The 20,648-nt window shown below is 44.0% G+C and overlaps 2 protein-coding genes and 1 long non-coding RNA gene across 5 annotated transcripts; all 3 read left to right on the top strand.

The window, feature by feature from the left end:
• Positions 1 to 754: 754 nt before the first annotated feature.
• On the top strand, positions 755 to 6,580 carry LOC121361447. The gene is made up of 2 exons (XR_005956338.1): positions 755 to 825; positions 6,210 to 6,580. It is a non-coding gene; the product is annotated as an uncharacterized LOC121361447 (long non-coding RNA).
• Positions 6,581 to 7,134: 554 nt separating this feature from the next.
• Positions 7,135 to 9,015, top strand: MED7 (mediator complex subunit 7). 2 transcript variants are annotated; one of them, XM_041482015.1, is made up of 2 exons: positions 7,135 to 7,203; positions 8,049 to 9,015. In XM_041482015.1, exon 2 carries the CDS (start codon positions 8,067 to 8,069, stop codon positions 8,757 to 8,759), a length of 693 nt encoding a protein of 230 aa, XP_041337949.1. In that variant the 5' UTR covers positions 7,135 to 7,203; positions 8,049 to 8,066; the 3' UTR covers positions 8,760 to 9,015. The 2 variants fall into 2 exon arrangements, with proteins under 2 accessions (XP_041337949.1, XP_041337950.1); XM_041482016.1 differs by lacking the exon at positions 7,135 to 7,203 and adding an exon at positions 7,250 to 7,343.
• Positions 9,016 to 10,535: 1,520 nt separating this feature from the next.
• LOC121361369 (hepatitis A virus cellular receptor 1 homolog) lies at positions 10,536 to 16,748 on the top strand. Of its 2 annotated transcripts, XM_041482003.1 has the most exons (8): positions 10,536 to 10,615; positions 11,977 to 12,321; positions 12,883 to 12,933; positions 14,907 to 14,986; positions 15,247 to 15,303; positions 15,717 to 15,831; positions 16,115 to 16,154; positions 16,534 to 16,661. In XM_041482003.1, exons 1-8 carry the CDS (start codon positions 10,567 to 10,569, stop codon positions 16,625 to 16,627), a joined length of 831 nt encoding a protein of 276 aa, XP_041337937.1. In that variant the 5' UTR covers positions 10,536 to 10,566; the 3' UTR covers positions 16,628 to 16,661. The 2 variants fall into 2 exon arrangements, with proteins under 2 accessions (XP_041337937.1, XP_041337935.1); XM_041482001.1 differs by lacking the exon at positions 16,115 to 16,154 and having other exon boundaries at positions 16,534 to 16,748.
• The last annotated feature ends 3,900 nt before the right edge of the window (positions 16,749 to 20,648 follow it).

Genomic DNA, 20,648 nt, shown 5'->3' with positions numbered 1-20,648 from the left:
AGCCGAGTGACTGAGCACCAAGAAACTCTTGTGGTCAGATGACACAAGTGTGTGATCTCCCAAAAAAGCATCACTGCTGTCAAGGGGGATTTCATACCTATTTGTAGATTAGGATAAATGCTCAGGTCAAATTTCCCAATTCTACAAGCCAGTCTGCCTCACATAGCACACTTGTACAAAATATGCAGAGTTTGATGTGAGTTTTCTGGAATTGAGCCCTCTGTAAGCAGCAGCTATTTGGATAAATTCCAGACTTTGCACCTCCAAAATATAGGACCACTTTTGTGTGCTCATAAATTTTCTTATGCTTGAGAATTTGTTTAAATTATGCTCCGAGATCCTTTCTTGTAATTAATGAATCAAAACATGTGCAGTAGAATGCCCTGATAAACGTAGGGATTTCACTGTGCCTGCAACAGTGTATTACCCTCAAAAAGGGTCTTGATCAACAAATATTTCACTTGAGTCAGTACAGCTGAGTTTATAATGATAATTTTTAACAGCATTGCATTTTTAGCTAGTAACACTTGCTTAGGACTATGAGTCTTTCTAATCTCCCCTTCACACTAAATGTAGGGTATTGAGGACTTGGTGAAAAATCTTTGCAGCTTGGGCCAAAGCGGTTTGCAATCTGCTGGCTGAGATGTACATGTTGTCTTATCAGAAAATTGAATATAAATAGAAATACAAGGGTGTGACCTTGCAGCTGTACAGAAGAAGAAGGAGTGCAGGACAGCAGAGTTGAGAAGCCAGCACGGAAACCCCTGAGAAGAGAGGTGCTGCTGGAGATGGAGTATGTGGGGGAAGAGAAGATTAACCAAGGTGGTGAGTAGTGGGGGGAGAGCTAAGAAATTCTTTGAACATAGTGACTGGCAGCTTGATTTGTTCATGAGATAAGAGATGAGTTCTCAGAGGGGCACGGAGAAGGAGCAATTTGATCAAATACACAGATAAGGGGCTTGGCAACTGCACTGGATTTGGTGTAAACGTGGCATGATGTGACACCATGGCTGGCAGGAAGGGCTGCGAGAGGCCAGGAAAAACAGGGAAGAGAGAAACAAGGAGAAACTGAGAATACAGACACATGCAGAAAGATGCACAAGAAAATACGACAATAACTGCAAGAAAATAATGACAGATTCTGGCCCAGAGTATAAGAACTAGCAGGACTGAACAGGCAAGATCAGGAATGACTCTGAGTATTCCATGGTTTTATGTGAAGGTGGGCCAGCTAAGAGGGTAAACAGGGAAAATATTAATGACCCTGAGCAAGGAAACAAGTCAACACAGCCAGATTCGGTTAAACATGGGATTTGATACTAACACAGATTTCATATAAACATGGGTGCTGGTTTCAGTGAGAGCTGCTAACTCGTTCTGTTTTGCAATAGCTTTATCAGCTGATAACTCTGCTGAAGTGGGGACGAAAGCAGTGGCTGATGTATCTTTGTATTACTCTTGCCAGAGATGTACCCCTTCATTTTTCTTTTTTCACTATAATTCCAAACCCCATTCATAGCAAACTCACAAATGTTTGAGTGTAGCAAGCCAAAACCAGAAAGGAATGCTAAGTCTAAAGAATGTATAGCCAGGTTGACACGTATAAACAAAAAAACATATGGTTTAAGAATTGCATTTATATTTAATGCAAATTTAGGAGAGAGTAATGTGTTTAAATGTATTAAATTTCAAAGATCATTATTTCCTGACTGATTTTAAACTAACATTCTTTGCTCCTTTCTAGACATTTGTCATTATCCATCTGGGTGGATAAGGGTTATAACCCTTATAAAGAAAGCCTCAGGCATTGAAGTGCTTCAGGACCCTTCTACAGTTTAGTAGGATATATAAATATACATAAATATAGAAATAAATATATATACATGTAGGTAGAAATGCACCACTTGCCTGGGACCAAGCTGGCTGCAGAGCTGGAATGTGTGAGGGTCTCTGCAGAGCTCTAGACACGAACTACAGAAAGGGCTCCTCAGGAGGGCTGGAATACCCCACTACCACAAGGACCTCATTTCTGGAACATGACCTTGTAGGATGGTACACTTTTACACTGAACACTCCTTCCAAGAATTTTGACAGCACTTGATATTTCAAGGTACAGAAATTCTGTATCTTTTGTAGAGCAGAATTAAACATAACTGTCCTGAATATCTTAAAACCACTGTAAGACTAAACTTCATGATGAGGGGTGATGAATTTTTCAGGTATTCTACATCTTCTCTGCTTCAGTGCTTTTATAAAGGTTGCTACCATGTACCCTTTGACACTTTTCTGTCCATATGCAGGAAAATCTGAAATATTTTAAATTATTCAGATTGAAGTTTGAGCTGCTATGTGCTCTAAATACTTCTCTGTGCTGGGCAAGTTGAGGTTGTAGACAAAGTTCTTATCAACTGTAGCCTCAGTGGATTTTATTTCTTTCAATCACCTTTGTTATTTCCTTGCAACCTCCTGCAAACTGCTTTATTTCTGGTTAAAAAAAAAAAAAAAAAAGTTATTTTATGGATTGGATTTTTTTCATAGGGGTTTTACCCAGATTATGCAGCTCTCACTTTGATTACTGCAGACTGTGAAAATCTCCCCACCCGCACATCCTGCTCTGATACCAAGGTTTATGTCCTGAAGGCGGCAGAGAAATTTATGAAGTTAAATATAGGTAATTTTTGTTTCTGTAAAAAAAAAACAGTCCGGAAGGCTGCAGCTTTCTCTTTACTCCCATAAATTGACCTATATCCTTCTATCATGTGCAATATTTGGGTCAGGTTTGCTGCCTGGGAGCCAGCTCTTCCTTTACATCAGCTGCTCAATATGATGATTGTTACTCAACTTCTAAACCTCCATAATTCAACCCATTTTGCTACTTAGCTTAAAGTGTGAGAAACTCTTATTTAGGTTACCCAGCTATCCTGCTTCTTTAGCAGTTCATTATCACCCCAATAAACACAGCTCCAGTGGACCCAGAGCACAAGACAGAAAGCTGCAGAAAAAGGGAAGAATTAGCCTGGTCTTTATGAGCCAGCTGCATCCAGCTTTCCTCGAGGTCTTACAACTGCACCTTTGAATCCCCTCACACTGCTCCAGTGACCCAGGGAGTTGTAGAAGCAGAGCCAGATTCTCCTATGAACTGTTTGGGAGCCCTGGGAAAGGGGATGCCTTGTTCTGAGCATCTGCTGGGAGGTTGTAGTGAAATATCCATCATTTGTGAAGTGAATAACTCCCAGGACTGGCAGTAACATAGAGAACATGTTTTATACTGGAGAACTTGCACAGGGTTAGGACAGGCTCTTCTGTGATGAAGGGACAATTAATCCTTTCCTCAGCTGTTCTCTCTCAGGCAAAAATGCAGAAAGGAAAACCTCATTTCATGGGAGTCACACCCAAACTGGGATTTTGTTCCAGCTCCTTTTATCAGTGCCTGGCTATCACGGGTCCTGTCTGCTTCTGTCTCCCTCTGAAGACAAAGGTGGGACTTGCACTGCTGGCAGAAAGTGCTGCAGGTCCCAGGGTTTACCCTGGCAAATTGACACGTTTGCCATACCCAGGTCACTGATGACTGGGCAGGATGTTCCATGCAGATGCATTTTTTTACATTTACATGTTAGAATAAGTAGTTACAATGGGCATGTGAGCAAGAAAACACCCAGCATTAATGTCTGGCTTAAAAATCAGGTTGGGGGGCTGCTTCCAGAGACAATACTATGACTATGAACATAGGAAGGAGTGCTGGGTGATTCCATCAAAGCATGCCTGGATTTTGAGCCCTATCAGGTTCCTAACAGTACTGAGATACCGGTTTTATTGCTAAATAACCATGAAAGCTCTGTTTTGAGCTTTGAATGTGTTTGATAACAGGCTGTAGAGCAAGAAAGAGTTCAGCTGTCGTGCACTGCACTGTGTTGTGCCCCAGTTTTCACATGATGGGAACAATAAACTCCTTTCCTACATTAGCAGGTGTGCCAGTAGGCTGCAGCTGATATTTTAGTCTGAGGAGTCATGAAGAAAAGGTTGCACAGCACTGCACTGCAAATGCATTTACTCCCAAAGCCACAGCAGGAGACAGGGAGATGGGAATCAACCACAGCAGATGGAGACATAAAGCTTGGTTAAGTCTCCTTCACCCCCAGCAGGCTCCTTTTCTCTCGCCCTCCTCCCTGGTATATCCTGCAACAAAGCCTGTAACAATCACCAAAAAAGGAAATTCCTGAGCTCATTGCTTGAGCAGGCTATAAGATATAACCCTAACCTACACCCAACAAGAGACTGGAACTGAGTTTGACTTTGGGGTTGTTTTTTAGACAACATGAGAAAAACACACATTTACTTATTTATTTATTTATTTGTTATTTAGAGTGCAATAGCAGCAAGAAATGAAAGAAATCTGTTGTAGCACAGAAGAGAGCAGCACTGTTCTAAGAGCATGCTTGAAAATGGGGTTTATATTTACTGTGCTTGTACAATGTTTGGATTCCAGTTCTGCTAAAATAACAGCATACTGCAATGGCACACACTGTACACACTGCTGCTGAATTAACAGAACTGGAGTGCTTGCTACTGAAACATGCCAATTTGCATAAAATTAGTTATGAAGAAAATGAAAATAAACTTAACCAAAGCTGTAAATTAAGATGTTGAGTCTTTGAGGCAGAGAATATCATGGTACTGCTTCACCATCTGCTGAAGGAGTGTCCAATCCATTCCCACAAGCTGGAGATGATGTAGGAATTGTGCTTCATTACCAGTCATGGACTTGTACTGGATAGTGCCCTGATTTCAGAAAAGAGCTGGAATGGAGCAGGATGCAAACTGTAGAGTGTTACACTTGACATTCCCCATAATCCTTAATTTCTCATTTAGAAGCACTGTAAGGAGCAGTGTCAGCAGCTCCCTGTGGGCTGCAAAGGGTCATCCATGGGTCTTCTGAGAAGCAGCCCTGCCACCAAGAACAAGACTGATGTTATATCCCCTCTGTCTTGGCCACCATCATAGAGAAAATGAGTCAAGGAGATCACAGAGATCGAGGAAAAAACAAGAGCTTGGCTCTCTGTCTGCTCCTGTTTGAAGTCACAGCATTTTACATCCTTGCTGCACGGTTCACTGAGTGCAAGGCACTAGAGAATCAAGCTCAGCTCCTGTAAAAAGAATGTGAAATCAAAGTCTGGAAAGTCCAAAAAAACCAAAGGTGTGCTGGTACCTCCTACTACACGTGTTATCTCACACATCTCTGGAGGCGATGATTTTTATTCCTTGCCTGTCTTTCAGAGTATGATGTAACAAGATGATTTGAGACAAGATATGAGCTTTCTGTCACACAAATGGAGAGGACAATTCCCCACCCCATGTTCCCAGCCTTCTCCTTTCCTTCTGCCTATGCATGCTCCTCTCTCAAAAGCTCTGCCTGATGCTCACAGGGCACACAGCACAGTGTGTAAACTCATTAGAAAAGCTGAAAACTTAACAAAAAAAGCCGGCAGTGATGTTTTTATGGGGTTTAGGGCTGCATCAGTTTGCTTTGCAATCCAGTGTCTGATGGTGGTGGCACAAGCAGTGACAAGAAAATGCTGCACAGCCAGTGAGAGGCTGGAGGAGCAGGGAGGGAAGAAAAGAGAGAGGGATGAGGAAGCAGGATTAGGGGTGAAGGAATGAGATCACCTTTTCCAAAGCAGTAATGTTTTAGTTGCAGCATGGAACTGCATCCTTGTCTGAATTCAGCAAATTGCTTACAAATGAAAACAAATCAGCCTATTTTGCAGCCAGGCTTGTACTCACTGAAAATTGTAAAGTGTCGTTCAGTTTGGAATATTTAAATATTCAACTCATTGTAAATTATAAAGTGTAGTTTCATTTGGAATATTTAAATATTCAACTCATTGTAAATTATAAAGTGTAGTTTCGTTTGGAATATTTAAATATTCAACTAATTGTAAATTATAAAGTGTAGTTTCGTTTGGAATATTTAAATATTCAACTAATTGTAAATTATAAAGTGTAGTTTCATTTGGAATATTTAAATATTCAACTCATTGTAAATTGTAAAGTGTAGCTTAGTTTAGAATATATAAATATTCAGATATTCTGTGCATCACTTCAGGCTTTCTCATTAAAGAAATCCTACGATTCTGGATCTTCTTTGCGTGTTCCTAGAAATAATTAACAGGATCCAAAGTAATTATCATTCGATTGAATTTTTTTTTTAGTAAATGATCGATCTGGAAGAGTGAATGTGTAAATGACACCGCGTGTGTGGTGATGGGTCCCTGACACCAAGGCCATTGCTGCCATCTGCTGAGGGAGCGAGAACGGCACAGAACCAAGTGTCGAAAAATCCTTCTCTGTTGGCCGTTCAGAGGGAAAATCCTGCAGAAGCGATGCCAGCAAGCCCTGCTCCACCTGACCCGGTGAAAAACTGACATCCACCACGTTAACTTCAACCCCCCTGGAAGAAAACTGAAAGAAAAGCAACGGAGCCCAACTGTTTGTCACAGTTATGGTCAGATTTAGCGTATTCTGCTGCAAACACTTCCCAGGGGGACCTCAGAGGTCTTTTCCAACCTAATTGATTTTGTGATTTCTGTGATTGCTGTGATTTCTGTGAGGCTGTGTCTCCCTGACGAGCACCATCCTCGCTGTCCCTGCAGCCCCGAGGGACGCCGGGCTGGTCCCTCCCGCCCCGACGGGTCCTGCCGCCTCACAGCGGCTTGTGGCGAGGGAGCCCCGCACCCTGAGGGGCCACGGACCGCTGAGGGGCCACGGAACCCTGAGGGGTCCCAGAACCATTGGGCCACAGGACGCTGAGGGGTCACAGACCGCTGAGGGGTCACAGACCGCTGAGGGGTCCCGGACCGCTGAGGGGGCACAGAACGCTGAGGGGTCACAGACCGCTGAAGGGGCACAGGACACTGAGGGGTCACAGACCCCTGAGGGGCCACATAACCCAGTAGTCCACAGACCTCTGAGGGCCCCTCGCGGCCCCAGGACGGAGCAGCCCCAACCCCGCCATGACGGGAGCCACGCCCCGCGCGCGGCCCCGCCCCCGAGCGAGCTGAGTGGAGGAGTGTCTGACTGCTCTGCTCGACAGCCAATCAGAGTGAGGCACCACGACGCCGCCAACCAATGGGAAGCGATAGCAGAGGGCTGCCGGGCGGAAGCGGCTGCGGCGGCGTTGAGGAGCGCGGCGGGAGGAGCGGGCAGGTGAGGGCCGCTGGGGCCTCTGAGGGGTTCGTGTTCTCCGCCGGGATGCGGTTTCGGCTCTTGTCTCTTCAGCACTGGCCTGGCGAGCCCCGCCGCGGGATTTGGGCCTCCCCAGAGCCCGGCTCGGCGCAGGGCGACGGGTGTGGGCCCTGCCTGGTTTCTCTTGAGGGCGCGGGTGAAGAGGGCAGCGGCTGAGGGCGCTTGGTCTGGTCAGCCTGGAGAAGGGCAGAGTGAGGGGGGATCCAACGGCGGGCTGCAGCTTCCTCGCGAGGGGCAGCGCCTACCTCTGCCCTCTGTGACCGAGGGAATTGCTGCAGCTGTGCCAGGGGAGGGTTACGTGGATATTAGGAAAAGGTTCTTTCTTCAGAATGTAATCGGGCACAGGTTCCCCAGGCTCTCCTTGGTCACAGTTCCAGGCCTGAAAGAGTTCAAGAAGCCTTTGGGACGTGCTCTCAGGCACGGTGGGGGGATTATTGGGGTGTCCTGTGCAGATCCTTGTGTATCCCTTCCGGCTGGGGATATTCTGTGATTCTGGGGGGTTTGCCCACCAGCTCTCACCTAGGGAAGGGGGTCACCCCTCTCCCTTTGGCTGCCCAGTTTACAGGTTGGTCTTTCATATTTAGGGACATAAGTGTTCTACGTGCTTCTAGTACAGTTAATTTTGCTATAAGTAAACCATAGTGAAAAGGTAATGTGGATTTGCCAGGAGTTTCCTGTATTCTGCGCACAGATTTATCTCTTCTGGCTCATTTTCTCACAGCCATCTCCCATATTTTGTCTTTGTTTACATTTATATTATAACCTTGTGACACAAATTAACATTTGTTTCTTGGGTCATTCCCTAGGAATCTCATCTGGCAAAAATGGGTGAACCTCAGCAAGTGAGTGCCCTTCCTCCTCCTCCAATGCAGTATATCAAAGAATACACTGATGAAAATATCCGTAAAGGGCTGGCTCCAAAGCCACCTCCGCCTGTGAAGGACAGCTACATGATGTTTGGGAACCAGTTCCAGTGTGATGATCTGATCATTCGGCCCCTGGAGAGCCAGGGTATTGAACGGCTGCATCCCATGCAGTTTGATCACAAGAAGGAGTTAAGGAAACTTAACATGTCCATCCTCGTCAACTTCCTGGACCTCTTGGACATCTTGATAAGGAGTCCAGGGAGTATAAAGCGAGAGGAGAAACTGGAAGACTTGAAATTGCTTTTTGTGCACGTGCACCACCTTATAAACGAGTACCGGCCTCACCAGGCCCGGGAGACGCTGAGGGTGATGATGGAGGTGCAGAAGCGGCAGCGCCTGGAGACGGCCGAGCGCTTCCAGAAGCACCTGGAGCGAGTGGTGGAGATGATCCAGAACTGCCTGGCTTCCCTGCCCGATGATCTGCCTCACACAGAGGGGGGACTCAGGGTCAGCGTGGAGCCCATGGATGCTGATGATGGCAGCAGCTGCGCTGGGCAGAGCGAAAAGCAGAGGGAGCGTTCTGGTGGCAAGAGGGATCAGGTTTTGGACAAAGATGCAGCGATGTGCAGCATCATTGATGAAATGACGTGAAGCAAACAGCTGGTTTTGTTAATGCACCACAGTGAGAGACAGAAGGGGTTCTGAGGATACACGTTGTGTTTTGTTTTGCTGTTGTACAAGCTGATAAAACATTCATTGTGCACCTCTTGGAGGTTGTGAGTGACTGGGCAGATGAAAATGTTTAAAGTTTTGTGGGTTTTTTTGGTAAAAATAAAAAAGTCTAATTTTTGTTAAGTGTACCATGTGAGGTGGTAGACACAGATTAAAGTTGGATTTTCCTGTTGTACTTTCATTTGTAACTTGCTTGTTTTGGGTATGCCATTCTATAATTCTGTATGCTGAGTCAAGAAGAAATTCCTACAGAAATGGTGGTTTTTTCTTGCACAAACAACACACAGGAACTTGGAAAACAGGCAGACAGAAGTTCAGATTACATCAAGGCATTCCTTATGGTCTGTGTTTGAGGTGAAATCTAAAGCAAGTGGGTTAACTGTTGTCCTGTAGCTCTCACATCCTTTTATTGTGTAACCAGAATGGCTTTCCTGGGATCCTGGCAGAGCCAGCCTGCCCTGCCTTTCCTATTTTTGCAGAGCAGTTGCAGGATCTTGCTGGTAATTATCAGAATTGTTCCTCTAGCAGCTGTCTGCAGTTTCCTCAGAAACCACAGGAGCTGAGAGGAAGCCTTTTCTTAAGGAGTTCTGCTTCCAGCTACTGCATGCAGAAATCTCCCTTCATCCCTCTTTGTATCACTTCTTTCTTACAAGTGTGTTGCCAGTTTGTTTCTCAGCTACATTAATCCCTTGGTTTTCCTGAATTTCACTTAAAACACCTGTCAGTTTGGTGCCTCTGTTCTCCCATAAGGTAGTCATGCAAGGCAAGGTTCCAATTTTAGCATCTTCCACTCTACTCGTAAATAACTCCTTAGTACTTAAATTCACCTGTATAAAACACTGTGAAGTAGTTTAGCTGCTTCAGCAAAGGACATTTCTTGGCCCTTGATCACAGGTGCAGTTTTAGCCCAAACAATACAAGAAGACAAGATATCCTTGAGGAGAGTGTGGTGATCCAGACACAGGGAGAGTGGCCAGGGAACAACATTTTTCAAAAGCTGTATTTCAGCATTTTGTCAGAGTGAGCCTTGATTCAGTTTCCACATTTTTCAAGTCTCCTCTCTCCTGGATGTTTGCACACATGCACGTGGCATTTTTAAATATGAAAAAAGACTGGCACTCCATTAGGCTCAATTGTGTAACAGTTTTCCAAAACCACCAAATTATTGCTGTCAAAGAAAATTTGCCAGAAGATGCTCTGAGTTGCTTCTAAGCATTAGAACCAGAAACTTATGATGAAAAGCTTGAATAGTTCATCCTGCAAATCTGTTACTCGGCCAAGCCCTTTCCACTTCCCACAGTCTGCTATGTATTATATAATCTTCTATCCAAACCCTGTCTGCTGTGGCAAAAGCAGGTGTGGGAAGCAGTCTGGGGCAGTGGATTGCTGACAGTCGTGTCAGCTCAGTGCTGCTGTCAAGTTTCGCTTACAGTCATCAAACAGATCTGGAAAAAAATGAGAAGCAGTTTTGCGTGGTTGTTGTGAAGTGTTGTCACCTCTCAGTCAAAGCCCCGCCAGCAGGAGCTCATTGCACTTGTACCCTGCCCCAGCAGCTGTGCTGCAGCACACAGCACAACCTCGGGCAAAACAGCCCAGAGTGGACTGAGAGGCACACGCAGCTCTGTCTGGAGATGATGTGCTAAGAAGGAAACACGGAAGTTCACAAAGAAGAAATTTCTTGAATGAGAAGGGTGACCAGGAGCGTTGTTTGTCACCTTCAGCCAGAATGTTGTCTCACGTCTGCCTGAACTGGGCTCTCCTGGTGCTGCTCACAGGTAAGGGGGCAGAAACAACTGGGTGGAGGTAACACACACCAGGGATTCTGAGGGTGGCAAAGAGAATTTTATCTTGCAGAAGGAAGAGTGGCCACGTCACAGAGGCTGCAGTTCTCTGTGTTAAAATAAAACTTCTTCACTGTGGCTCAATAGAGTTCTAATGGCCTTCTTTCTTTTGTGAAACAGAAACATGCTGAGGGTATGGTGGTTTTAAAGATGCTGCTTCTTGGACTGGCTGCTCATCTTACTAGTGGGCTTTTTTAGACGATGATTTGAGCAGAGACCTTTAAATTGTTTTAGAGAAGATATAAAACAAGGACATTTCATTTTGGCAGGCTTTGTGAAGATGAATACTTAGGTAGACAGGGAAAAGATCAACTGTGGCTTCTGGTGGTTTTTAGCCATATGAAATATTGGCACAAATTGATAATTTTTCCTTTTTTTTTTAAATCTTGAGGGAACAGACCTAGATTGTTAAGGGCAACAGCAATGAAAACAACATGTTGCAAAGTGGTGATAATAAAGACAGACAGACATTAAAAACTTGGTGGTAAGATAAATTCAGTAGAAAGAAAAGGGATGTTACAGATATTTCTTTTAGTTCTTTATAAAGCCTTTTATGATGAGTTACATTTTGAGCTTCCTTTTCATATTAAAGAAGATAAGCTGGTTTCCAAAACTTATTTCTAGTGTATTTTTTCACTGTCGTGGGTGGTCTACTGTGTCTTAGGGCTCACTGTCTTGACCTGAGTAGTGTGACACAGGCTCCTGGAAGCGTGACAAATTATGGGGAAGCAAACAAGTTAGAAACTATGTAAGACTTAGAAGAGAGAATAAGGTAGTGGAAAAAAAAAAGTGACTGTATATAATATTCCTCAGAAAAGCCCTGTAACATTTCTTCTGATAAGAATGGGCAAAACCTGCCTTAAGGCAAGAGAAAAGGAAATTCATTCAGCGGTGATCATTCAGATGAAACCTGGAGTTTAGTTCATTGAAAGGGAAGAGTTTCCCACAGTGGTTTTGAGAAAAGTCAATTACTTACTATTCCTTTGTGTGTGTGGCTTGGGTTAAATGTGCACAAAGGAAAAGAGCCAAGGGACTGCACCTGGCTCAAGAGAAGCCACAGAGTCTCTCCCCTGCATTGCCTATGTGCAGAGGCTGCAGAAAATGTTATTTCTCTGAACGTGTCACTGGCCTGATCATTATCACTGCATCAGTCCTGCCAGGACACGTCTATTTGTGCAAAATCTGATCCAGGAAAGCCTGGTCTTCTTTGAGATGGGAGCTTTCAGGACAAGCAAGATGCACAAGAAGCTTCCACTTGCCCTGTGCTGTGTAACTGTTTGTCTTTTTGTCCCCAGGCTCCACAGTATCAGGATTTGTTGTGATAGGAGAGGTGGGTCAGAACATCACTGTGCCCTGCCACTACAGTGTCTGGAACAGAGGCAGCATCACATCCATGTGCTGGGGTCGGGAGAGGTGCCCCAATTCAAAGTGTTCCCAGCCCATTATCTGGACGGATGGCTGGAGGGTGACAGAGCAGCACAGCAGCAGGTACCAGCTGAAAGGGGACCTGCAGAAGGGGGACGTGTCCCTGACCATCGTGGACGCCAGGGAGGCAGACTCTGGGACCTACTGCTGCCGTGTGGAGATCCCAGGGCTCTTCAATGATCAACTGACTAACCTCCAGGTTGTGGTGAGGAAAGGTGAGTGCAGAGGAGTGCTCTTGTGAGTGCCATTGTGGTGGATCTGCTCCTGGGTCTGGACTTCAAAGCTGGTGGTGGAAATGACTTCTGCAATCATCCATAAGACTGATCTTGGGGACTTTGCACATCTGCTGTTAGTGCTACCTCAATTAAGCTGCTTTTGGCGATGTTGTTATCCCACTGCAGTCACTACAGTTAAAAAAGGACATGATGCTTTCACGGAGCATTCTTAGAGACACCAAAGAATTTAAAAGGAAGGGCAGTATAAAGTATTCATCCAAAGCTTTGTTGCTGCACCTTTGTCATTGAAAGCTGTGTTTGATTTTCCTTGCTTCATTCTAGATTAAAGCCCAGGGATGCACAATTGAGAAGCTTTTTATCCATTCTTCCTTTGATTTTTAGTTTTTCCCTTGCTTGTGATACTATATAGAACAAGAGGCTGACAAATGTACTTGTGCTTTGCTAGCGAATTTTTACTATAAAAACAGTGTCTCTTTCTCAATATGCAAATGCCCAATAAGGTTAATTATGTGTTTATTTTGTTTTATATTTTAACATCAGCAAGAATCTCTACTGCAAGTCCTCACACTTACACCTCTGAACAGACCTCAGGTAATTTTTATCCAAGTGTCAATAGCATATACAAGCCATATTGCAAATGGGGAATCTTAGGAAAGAAAAAAACTGATGATAAATGATGGAAGTGTCTTGGCTAAAATTTATTAAACATTACAAAAGATCAGAACTTGGATTTAAATTCTGCTTGGTATTATAGAGAGTCTAACAGAAGGAACTTGTATATTTGGGAGGAAGTTGCTTCCAGGTGTGATGCTTAAGTAGATGTTTTAGTGGTGCTGCAAGGTTTGCTTTTATTTGACTGTTGTTTTGGTTTGTTGGGTTTTTTTTGTGGCATAAAATCTCACCTCATTTCTTCTAGAAATGCATCCCATGAATGGTAAACCATAACTCGTAGGAGTTGGGTGTACCCACTATTTAATCAGAACTGTTTTATTGGACTAGCTCAAAAGAACATCAATTTGAGAACATTAAATTGTCCTTCCTCCTATAGCAGTCAGCAGCAGACGATTAAGGAGAATGGTAGAAAAATGTCATTAATTTTGTGACACAGTGCCAAATTATTCTTCCACCCTGGTGTAATGTGTGTCCCTGAGGCTGCCCACAGCCTCTGTGCACATTTAATAATGTGAGGTTCCTTGTTGCAGGGGAAGAGACAGTGCTCAGCTATTTCTCATTTGTTTTCTCCATTCCCTTCACAAAAGGATAAACTTCTATCATGAAGCCGCTCAGCTGCATCTTTCCAGTCTGAAAAAGACAACTTTAATTTCCACTACACAAGAGAAACCTCGTGGTGTAGCAATAGCTTATTTTCTAGATTCTGAAAAAAAAAAAAAAAAAAAAAAAGAATCAGGGATGCCATTTGTATTTCTCCCTCTGTCTTGTATGTTTCCAGCTAAGCAGCTCCAAATTAGTGTTACAACAGTTGCATTTCCTTTTTGGAAGAAGAAGTGAAAACTTTCTCAGACAGTTTATATTCTAGTTGCAAATAACACTGATTCCAATCTTAGAACTCAGGGATTTTCTTATCCCTGTGACCTCTTCCTTAGCTGGTGGTGGAACAGTGCTTGAAGTTTTCAGAATACAAGGTAGTGTGTGCATGGTCTCACTGAGGGAGATGGGAAAAGGCAGGTGGCCACGTGTTCTGATTTAGAAATACTCTAGAATCTGCAGTGGAAGCTGATGATCCTGTCCTCTTCAAAATAAAGCTTCTGGGATAAGGGTAACAATTTAAAACATAAAAGCAACCAGCTGGGGCTGGCACAGAGGGAACCGGAGATTTTGTGTTCAGGAGTTTTTTGTGTCATCTGACAACACATGGAAAAACTGGGACTGATGATAGATGAGAGAGAAATTTGTAGCTCTTAATTTTAAATGTTGCAAACAGCTGTGCTCTGGGAAATTACCTCAAAATGTGCTGCAGGTCCTTATGCAAATATATCACATTTTTTTCAGTCTGTTTACTTTATAGCTGCCTGGAGCTTTAAAAGTATCACCTGCTTTCTGTGACTCTGCATCATGTGCTGCTTCAAGGCCCTGAGCTAATCTTCCTCAGTTTTCAGTTGATAACCTAAGTTTGCTTTGTGCATAATTTTTTGCTTCAAGGCCAGGTTGGATGGGGCATTGAGAAACCTGGTCTAGTGGAAGGTGTCCCTGCCCATAGCAGGGGATGATATGGGCTTTAAATCCCTTTTAACCCATTCTGTTTTATGACCCTATGGCCACTGTTTCTTGGCTCCAGCACCGACTGGTAACTCCTTCCCAGTGCTGAGATGACAGTGGGAGCCAAGTATTTCTAAGAAGGAGTTCAAAGCTCTGAAAAGGACAGCAGAAACTTCAATATTCAGAGTTTTGTGCTGCCCTCTAAAGGCACCAACCTCATGATATGCAGAGCCCAGACTGCTGATACACACAGAAGTTCAGAGTCCAAAGTCAGCAGTACAAATTCTTCTCTGTAGAGGCAGAGCAGTTCTCTGTGCAAGTGATGTGTTTGTCTTGCCTTTGCTCAGGTCCTGGCAGCACCAGTGACTCCTCCTTCACTGTCACAAGGACCTGGCCATTGGATTCTGCCTCAGAAGCTCCTCAGACTGTAAGCATCAACCTTGCTGTAGCACACCTAGGCAGAGTGGGTGGACTTGAGAGGTTACTGGGTCATCCCTACAGGTCACTTCCACTGCTTTTGTCTGGTTGCAACAGAATATTGTTTTGTAGTCTGCGTGTTTAGTGGTTATGAAGAATGCTTATGTGCTCATTATTGGGGGGGGTGGGGGGAAGAACCCTGCTTATCATGCATAAAGTACTTCCTTCTTGAGGGGGAAGAGCTTTAGCAACATCTGTATTTCTTTTCAGGCCCCTGCTCCCTGCTCAGGCCCCTCAGACTGCCTGGATGTGACTGCAAACCTGCAGGTATGGCCGGAGTGGAGCTTGGGCCACCTGAGAGCACAGGGGTGCCCTGCACTCCCCCTGCAGAGGGGGTCAAACAGGCAGCTCTGTGTGTCCTGCTGAGTCCTGCAGCACACCTGGGAGGGTGTGACATCATGAGACATCTTACTCATTAAAAAAAAATCAAATATTATGAAACCTGAATAAATGGGATTTGTCATAACTTCAGGTCTTCTGAAAACCTCAAAGACTGTTTAACAGCACGGTTCACACAATTGTTGCAGAGATTCTGCTTGAAACTGGGCCTGTTTCTCAAATTAGGTTTTGGTCTCAGGTGTGCTTTTCCTGCACAGTTGAAAAACACACAAAGGCCTTTGGGTGTTGCATGAGCTTCTTGCTGTCTGTTCCTCTAATGCTCCTTGGCTTGTGTTTGGCAGAACACGTCTGTGTCACTCCCCAGTCAGCAGCACCCAGAGCGTGGGCTCTACATTGGGCTTGGCTTATGTGCAGCACTTCTGCTCATCCTGATTTTGGCTCTGCTCCTCACTAAACGTGAGTACTTTTCACAGGCAGTTGCTCAAGGATTGTTCAGGTTTGTCCAGCCACAGCTGGGGCTGATGCCACATCTCCCACTTCAGGGCAGGGAGCTGAGGTCCCTGGAGGCCCCTGTGGCTGCTGACAAAGGGAATTTCCTATCCTGAAAACATTTTTGAAGTTCCTTTATTTTGTTTCTTACACTAGAGTTTATCTTTGAACCTACTACTTTACTTGCTTCTAATGGTTTAAACAAAATTAATTATTTTTGTTCTTTCTTTTCATTCTGAATGGTCCTTAGAATATTTTTACAACACGAAGAAGATGGGTGGTTCTGCAGGGTAAGTTTTCTGTTCCTGCTTTTGCTAATAGGACAAATGAGGTTGTAGAAAAAAAATGTTGGTGTGCTGACCATTCCACCACATACTTTGGCTTTCTTTTTTAACTTCAAGTTAATAGAAAATATTATAAAAAGAAACTAATAACTCCTGCTACTTTTTGTTACTTATTGAGCAAAAATAAGTGTCACTGTCAGTTCACAACATTAGGGAGCTTGCTAACCTCAGGTGTGAATTGTCTCATAAGTGGAAAGATGATTCATTATCAGTCATGATCACATGTTTAAGCATATTTTACATGTTCTAGTGAGCTGGCTGATCTGTTCTTCTGTGATTTTATTGTCTGGTTTTGGTTTAACATTATTTTTACTCTTTTGTGCAGCTTTGTTGCATTTCGGAGGCCACGAGGTGTGGGAAGCCACAGTGCCCTGGAAGAGGAGAATCATGCAGAGGAAAATGTTTATATCATACACTAAGGACTGGATGCATGGCTGCCTTTGTCATTGCTGGGACATTAAACAGTTTGCAAAATGTTGGCTGTTCCTCTGCTCAGCAGCTGAACGTGACTGCACTACTGAAGCATTATTCACATCCTAATAATAAAACAAATAAAAGCTACACTTTAAATTAAAATCTTTATCAGCCTTTTCCAGAGACAGAAACCAAAACTGGCATTGGTGGAACTTTCCATTTCCTAAAGGAAGTTATGATTATATTTATTATCTGCTTCAAATTCTCGCTTCCTTGTTGGAAAAAAAAAGAGGAAGTGCCAGAAGGGCACAATTGTGTTCACTGTGGGTTCTATCTGCCACCTTCCACAGAGTCTGTGCCATCAGAGGGCAGAAGCAGTCTTAGAGCTGTGTGACAAAGAGGTCACATGGCCAATCTTGGTAGCATTAGTAATTTAATACACACTTAGTTGTATTTTCATTGAAATCAGGTATGGCCTGTTCTGGTAACAGCTCAGCAATGCAATATATTAATGTCTGTCCACCTGGAATTAAATCTGGAGGAGCTATGGCTGCTCACCCCAGAGGGGATATCCTTGAAGCCTACAGCATCTGTACCTCAATGGGCAGAACAGTCACAGCTTGTGTGCAGAGAATTATGACTAAGTGTGAGTTTTTTTGGCAAAGTACGTCACTGTTTTCCTGTGGCTTTCTCTTCTCTTTACCCTGAGAAGCCCTTGGGGTGAAAAGTCTCACTTCAAAGTCTCTAAAAAATCTGAACAACTTTCCCCCTGCCTTTGTAAAGTTAATAAAATTCTTTTCTTAGCTTGCAGAGAAATCATGGACTTTGCACAAAATATTGGCTGGAAGCTGGCCTTGCCTTCACACGTCTTCAGATATCCAACTACTCTTAATTCCTAAAAATGTTGAAGGCGTTTGATGGATTTTACCTCATAAATGGGAAATATCTGTGGCCAAGTGCCTTTCCTCTATTGCTCCTCAGTTAGTGATGTGTCCCAGCTTTTATTCTCTGCAAAATGAAACTTTGGTTTGCTTTAAATAAATAAATAAATGGAGTCAGTCCTGTGGGTATGAATTGCAGAGCAAGAGACACAACACACCCAAATCATCTTTAATTGGAAGAATAAGTGTTCCCAATTGTTTTTAAGAACACATTTTAAACAGATGTTGGGAAAAGAGCAGAAAAGCAGCACAGGCAGGAGAGACACCAACTCTTACCAAGCATTGGTCAAACCATTTTGTCCTGAAGCTCATCCTGGGCAGCAGTGTGGAATTACCCAACAGAGACACTGCTGCCACAGGAAAAACTCAGAGATGCACCACAAACTTTCTACCAGTGAGTTAAACTCCAAAATGATTTCAGCAATGCAATGAGGCATAAAATCAGTAAATATTTATGTTAACAGCTGAGACTTGAGGCTATGATCTGGTGGTGATTTAGGGGGAGCTGGGGTCAGTGGAGAAGTCCCCCCTTGTCCCAGCTGGTGGAGATGGGAGGGCTGGGGCTGGCTGGGGAGGGCAGTGGTTTCCCCAGGGGTCACAGAGGGTCTGCCTCAGGTGGGGTCTTGCAGGTGAGTGGTTTTGCACAGGCTCACAAAGGAGGAAAAGGCTCATCCTGCTGAGGAAGGAAGAAATGGAAAGCAAATTGGGACAGGTGACCCTGGGGTGCTTTGGGTTTTCATTCGTGATCTCTGTTCTCCTGGGCTCTCTGTGGTAGCAGTCTGAAAAGGTGAACTCATGGCTGACTGAAGAGTGGGAGGGCTGATTTTGTGTGATCACTGATCCCAGGGCCAGAAAACTGATGGACAAAACCAGCTCTGCCATTTTCTGTCTTCACATCATGTATAGCTTTGTGTGAGAAGGTACTGAATCCAGAAATTCTGTTGTCAGACTGTATTTTGCATTTGACTATTAATAACAATTACTGACCCCAAATCTCTGCCCCTGCTGCAGACAGTGCTTTCCTTCTGCCTGGCTGAGCATGTTGCTGCTGCAGGCTCCACTCCATGAGCTGGAGGAAGTCTGATCTGGTCCCTGAACTGGCTCTCAGGAAACATCTTCAGCAATTTCTGCTTTCCACAGTTTTATGTAATCAGTCTCTGCTGGGGTCAGAGTTAGACACGTGGGATCTCCAAAATCATCTGATTTCAACTGTTCATGCTCTTAAGGAGTTTGTGGGCCATCCTTAAGATACCTAATCATAAAAAATGCTTGTCCATAAGGATTTTTAAATTAATATTACAGACTAATTCAGATTAATTCTTGCATCAGCAAGTTTTTCACGTAAAATAAAGTTCTAGAGTATCTGATAACCAAAATCTTCAATCAAGCAAAATCTTTCTGCTCTGCAACTGCTTGGTAAACAGACTTTGCAAAGGTAGTGTGGAGCAAGAACTTTGCCTTGGACATGCAGTGTAATACACATCCACAAAGGCAGGAGCTCCCTGGGCTTTTCACTACCTGCACTTGTGTCAGTGGATCTTGGAAGAGGCATTTCAAAATGAGCCTCAGACACAAGCAGGTGGCACTTGGAAGCCATTCAGCCATCAGGAGATTGTCTGGCAGCACACTGAGCTGATGAGCTGAAAACTCTCTCTTTTGAGACAACTCTGCCTTTTCTGCCTGCAAGAAGCCACTAGATAGCAGTACAAAAGCAGAAAGTGCCCCATGTGTTAGTGGTTCTTCCCAGCACACTTGGATTTTGGATGGCCTTTTCCAATGCACTCTGCTGCTGGCCCAGCCTTGCTAGAAAAACAAAGCTGATAGGATGCTGTGTTCATCCTGTGCCTTTCCTGGCTGCCTGTGACATACTGTCCAGTTCTGTCTGGAGAAGCTTCATGGGAATTTGTAGCTGAATAATGACCCAAGTTTGTGCCCCATGTGAGATTCAACTGCTCCCTGCACTGACATCAGCTGGGCATCAGCTCACAGCCACTGCTGGGTGGTCAGTAATGGGAAAAACTATGGTCATTGCAGGGAAAAAATCTCCAGGATACTGGATACCTCAGCTTTCATTAGTTCTGTTCACAGAGCAGCTGGGGCTGGCCATTGTGTGAACTGTACCTGGTAGAATATAGCAAATTAGGTATTTTACTCATTGCCTTTACTGCTAACATTTTATTTGCTTTTTTTCAGTGCTAGCAAGCTGAAGGGTGATATTTTCATGGGCTTGACTATCATGATAAGCCCAAAATCTCATTACTAAAATGTAATGCCTGGTTAACAGCCCATCATTTTATCATTTGAACTTGGAATTGCACTCATTTGCACTGTGCTATATTTATTTGCACAGCATTTTGTCTATCTGCAATTCTTCATTCCTGACCTTACTGCCCTGAATTACTTTTGCTTTATTACTCAGCTGTTCCAGAGAAGAACTTCCAGAGAACTTATTTGTCAATTGGTCAGAAAGAAATAAAACAGTCAGAAGGAGTGAAATGTATTTCCTGAAGATGATGCTGCATTTCTTTGGGAAGGATGTGGTTTTGGCAACAAAATATTTGCAACAACTTCCTCCAAGGCTGTCTTTGCAAACAGAAAATGAAGCTGGGGAAAGAGAGGGGTCTTCAGAAAGAAGCATGGGAAATGAGGGATTAAGCAAATGTAAGTGAAGACAAAGTCTGAGGGGAGACTATGCCAAATGTTCAGGGGTGTAAAAGCACAGAATTTGTTCTTGCCACTCAGGACTCTGGAACAGAACTGGGCCTTACGAGTTCCAAGGAATGGCAAAGCAAAAAGAATATTGAAATTTCTGGTGATAGTACCATGCTGAGTGTCTTGGAAGAGGAAAAGTGAAAAGTGTTCCAGGGTTTACTGCCCTATCACTAAATACTTCCCATTGTCCTGTGCAAACCCCCCTGGTGAGCTTGGAATCATCCACTGACACTGGAATGTCAGTGGCTACCAGGGCAGAGAGATAAGCATTTCCCTGTCCATGTCCCTTCCTCAGGAGGCTGCAGAGAGCTCTGAGCTCCTCTCAGCCGCCTTTTCTCCATCTTGGAGTCCTCTGCTGCTCCTCACAGGACGT

This window comes from Pyrgilauda ruficollis, unplaced genomic scaffold, assembly GCF_017590135.1.
Source record: "Pyrgilauda ruficollis isolate IOZ18807 unplaced genomic scaffold, ASM1759013v1 scaffold57, whole genome shotgun sequence".
Classification (NCBI taxonomy): Eukaryota; Metazoa; Chordata; class Aves; order Passeriformes; family Passeridae; genus Pyrgilauda; species Pyrgilauda ruficollis.
This window is presented reverse-complemented; position numbering and strand designations above follow the sequence as displayed.

What these genes read in the sequence shown, in the direction of transcription:
- MED7 (XM_041482015.1), top strand. Translation starts at nt 8,067, where the DNA reads ATGGGTGAACCTCAGCAAGTGAGTGCCCTTCCTCCTCCTCCAATGCAG.
- LOC121361369 (XM_041482001.1), top strand. Translation starts at nt 10,567, where the DNA reads ATGTTGTCTCACGTCTGCCTGAACTGGGCTCTCCTGGTGCTGCTCACA. An exon ending in CCTCAGAAGCTCCTCAGACT is followed by an intron (nt 14,987 to 15,246) that starts GTAAGCATCAAC and finishes ATTTCTTTTCAG; the next exon opens with GCCCCTGCTCCCTGCTCAGG. An exon ending in GGCTCTGCTCCTCACTAAAC is followed by an intron (nt 15,832 to 16,533) that starts GTGAGTACTTTT and finishes TCTTTTGTGCAG; the next exon opens with CTTTGTTGCATTTCGGAGGC.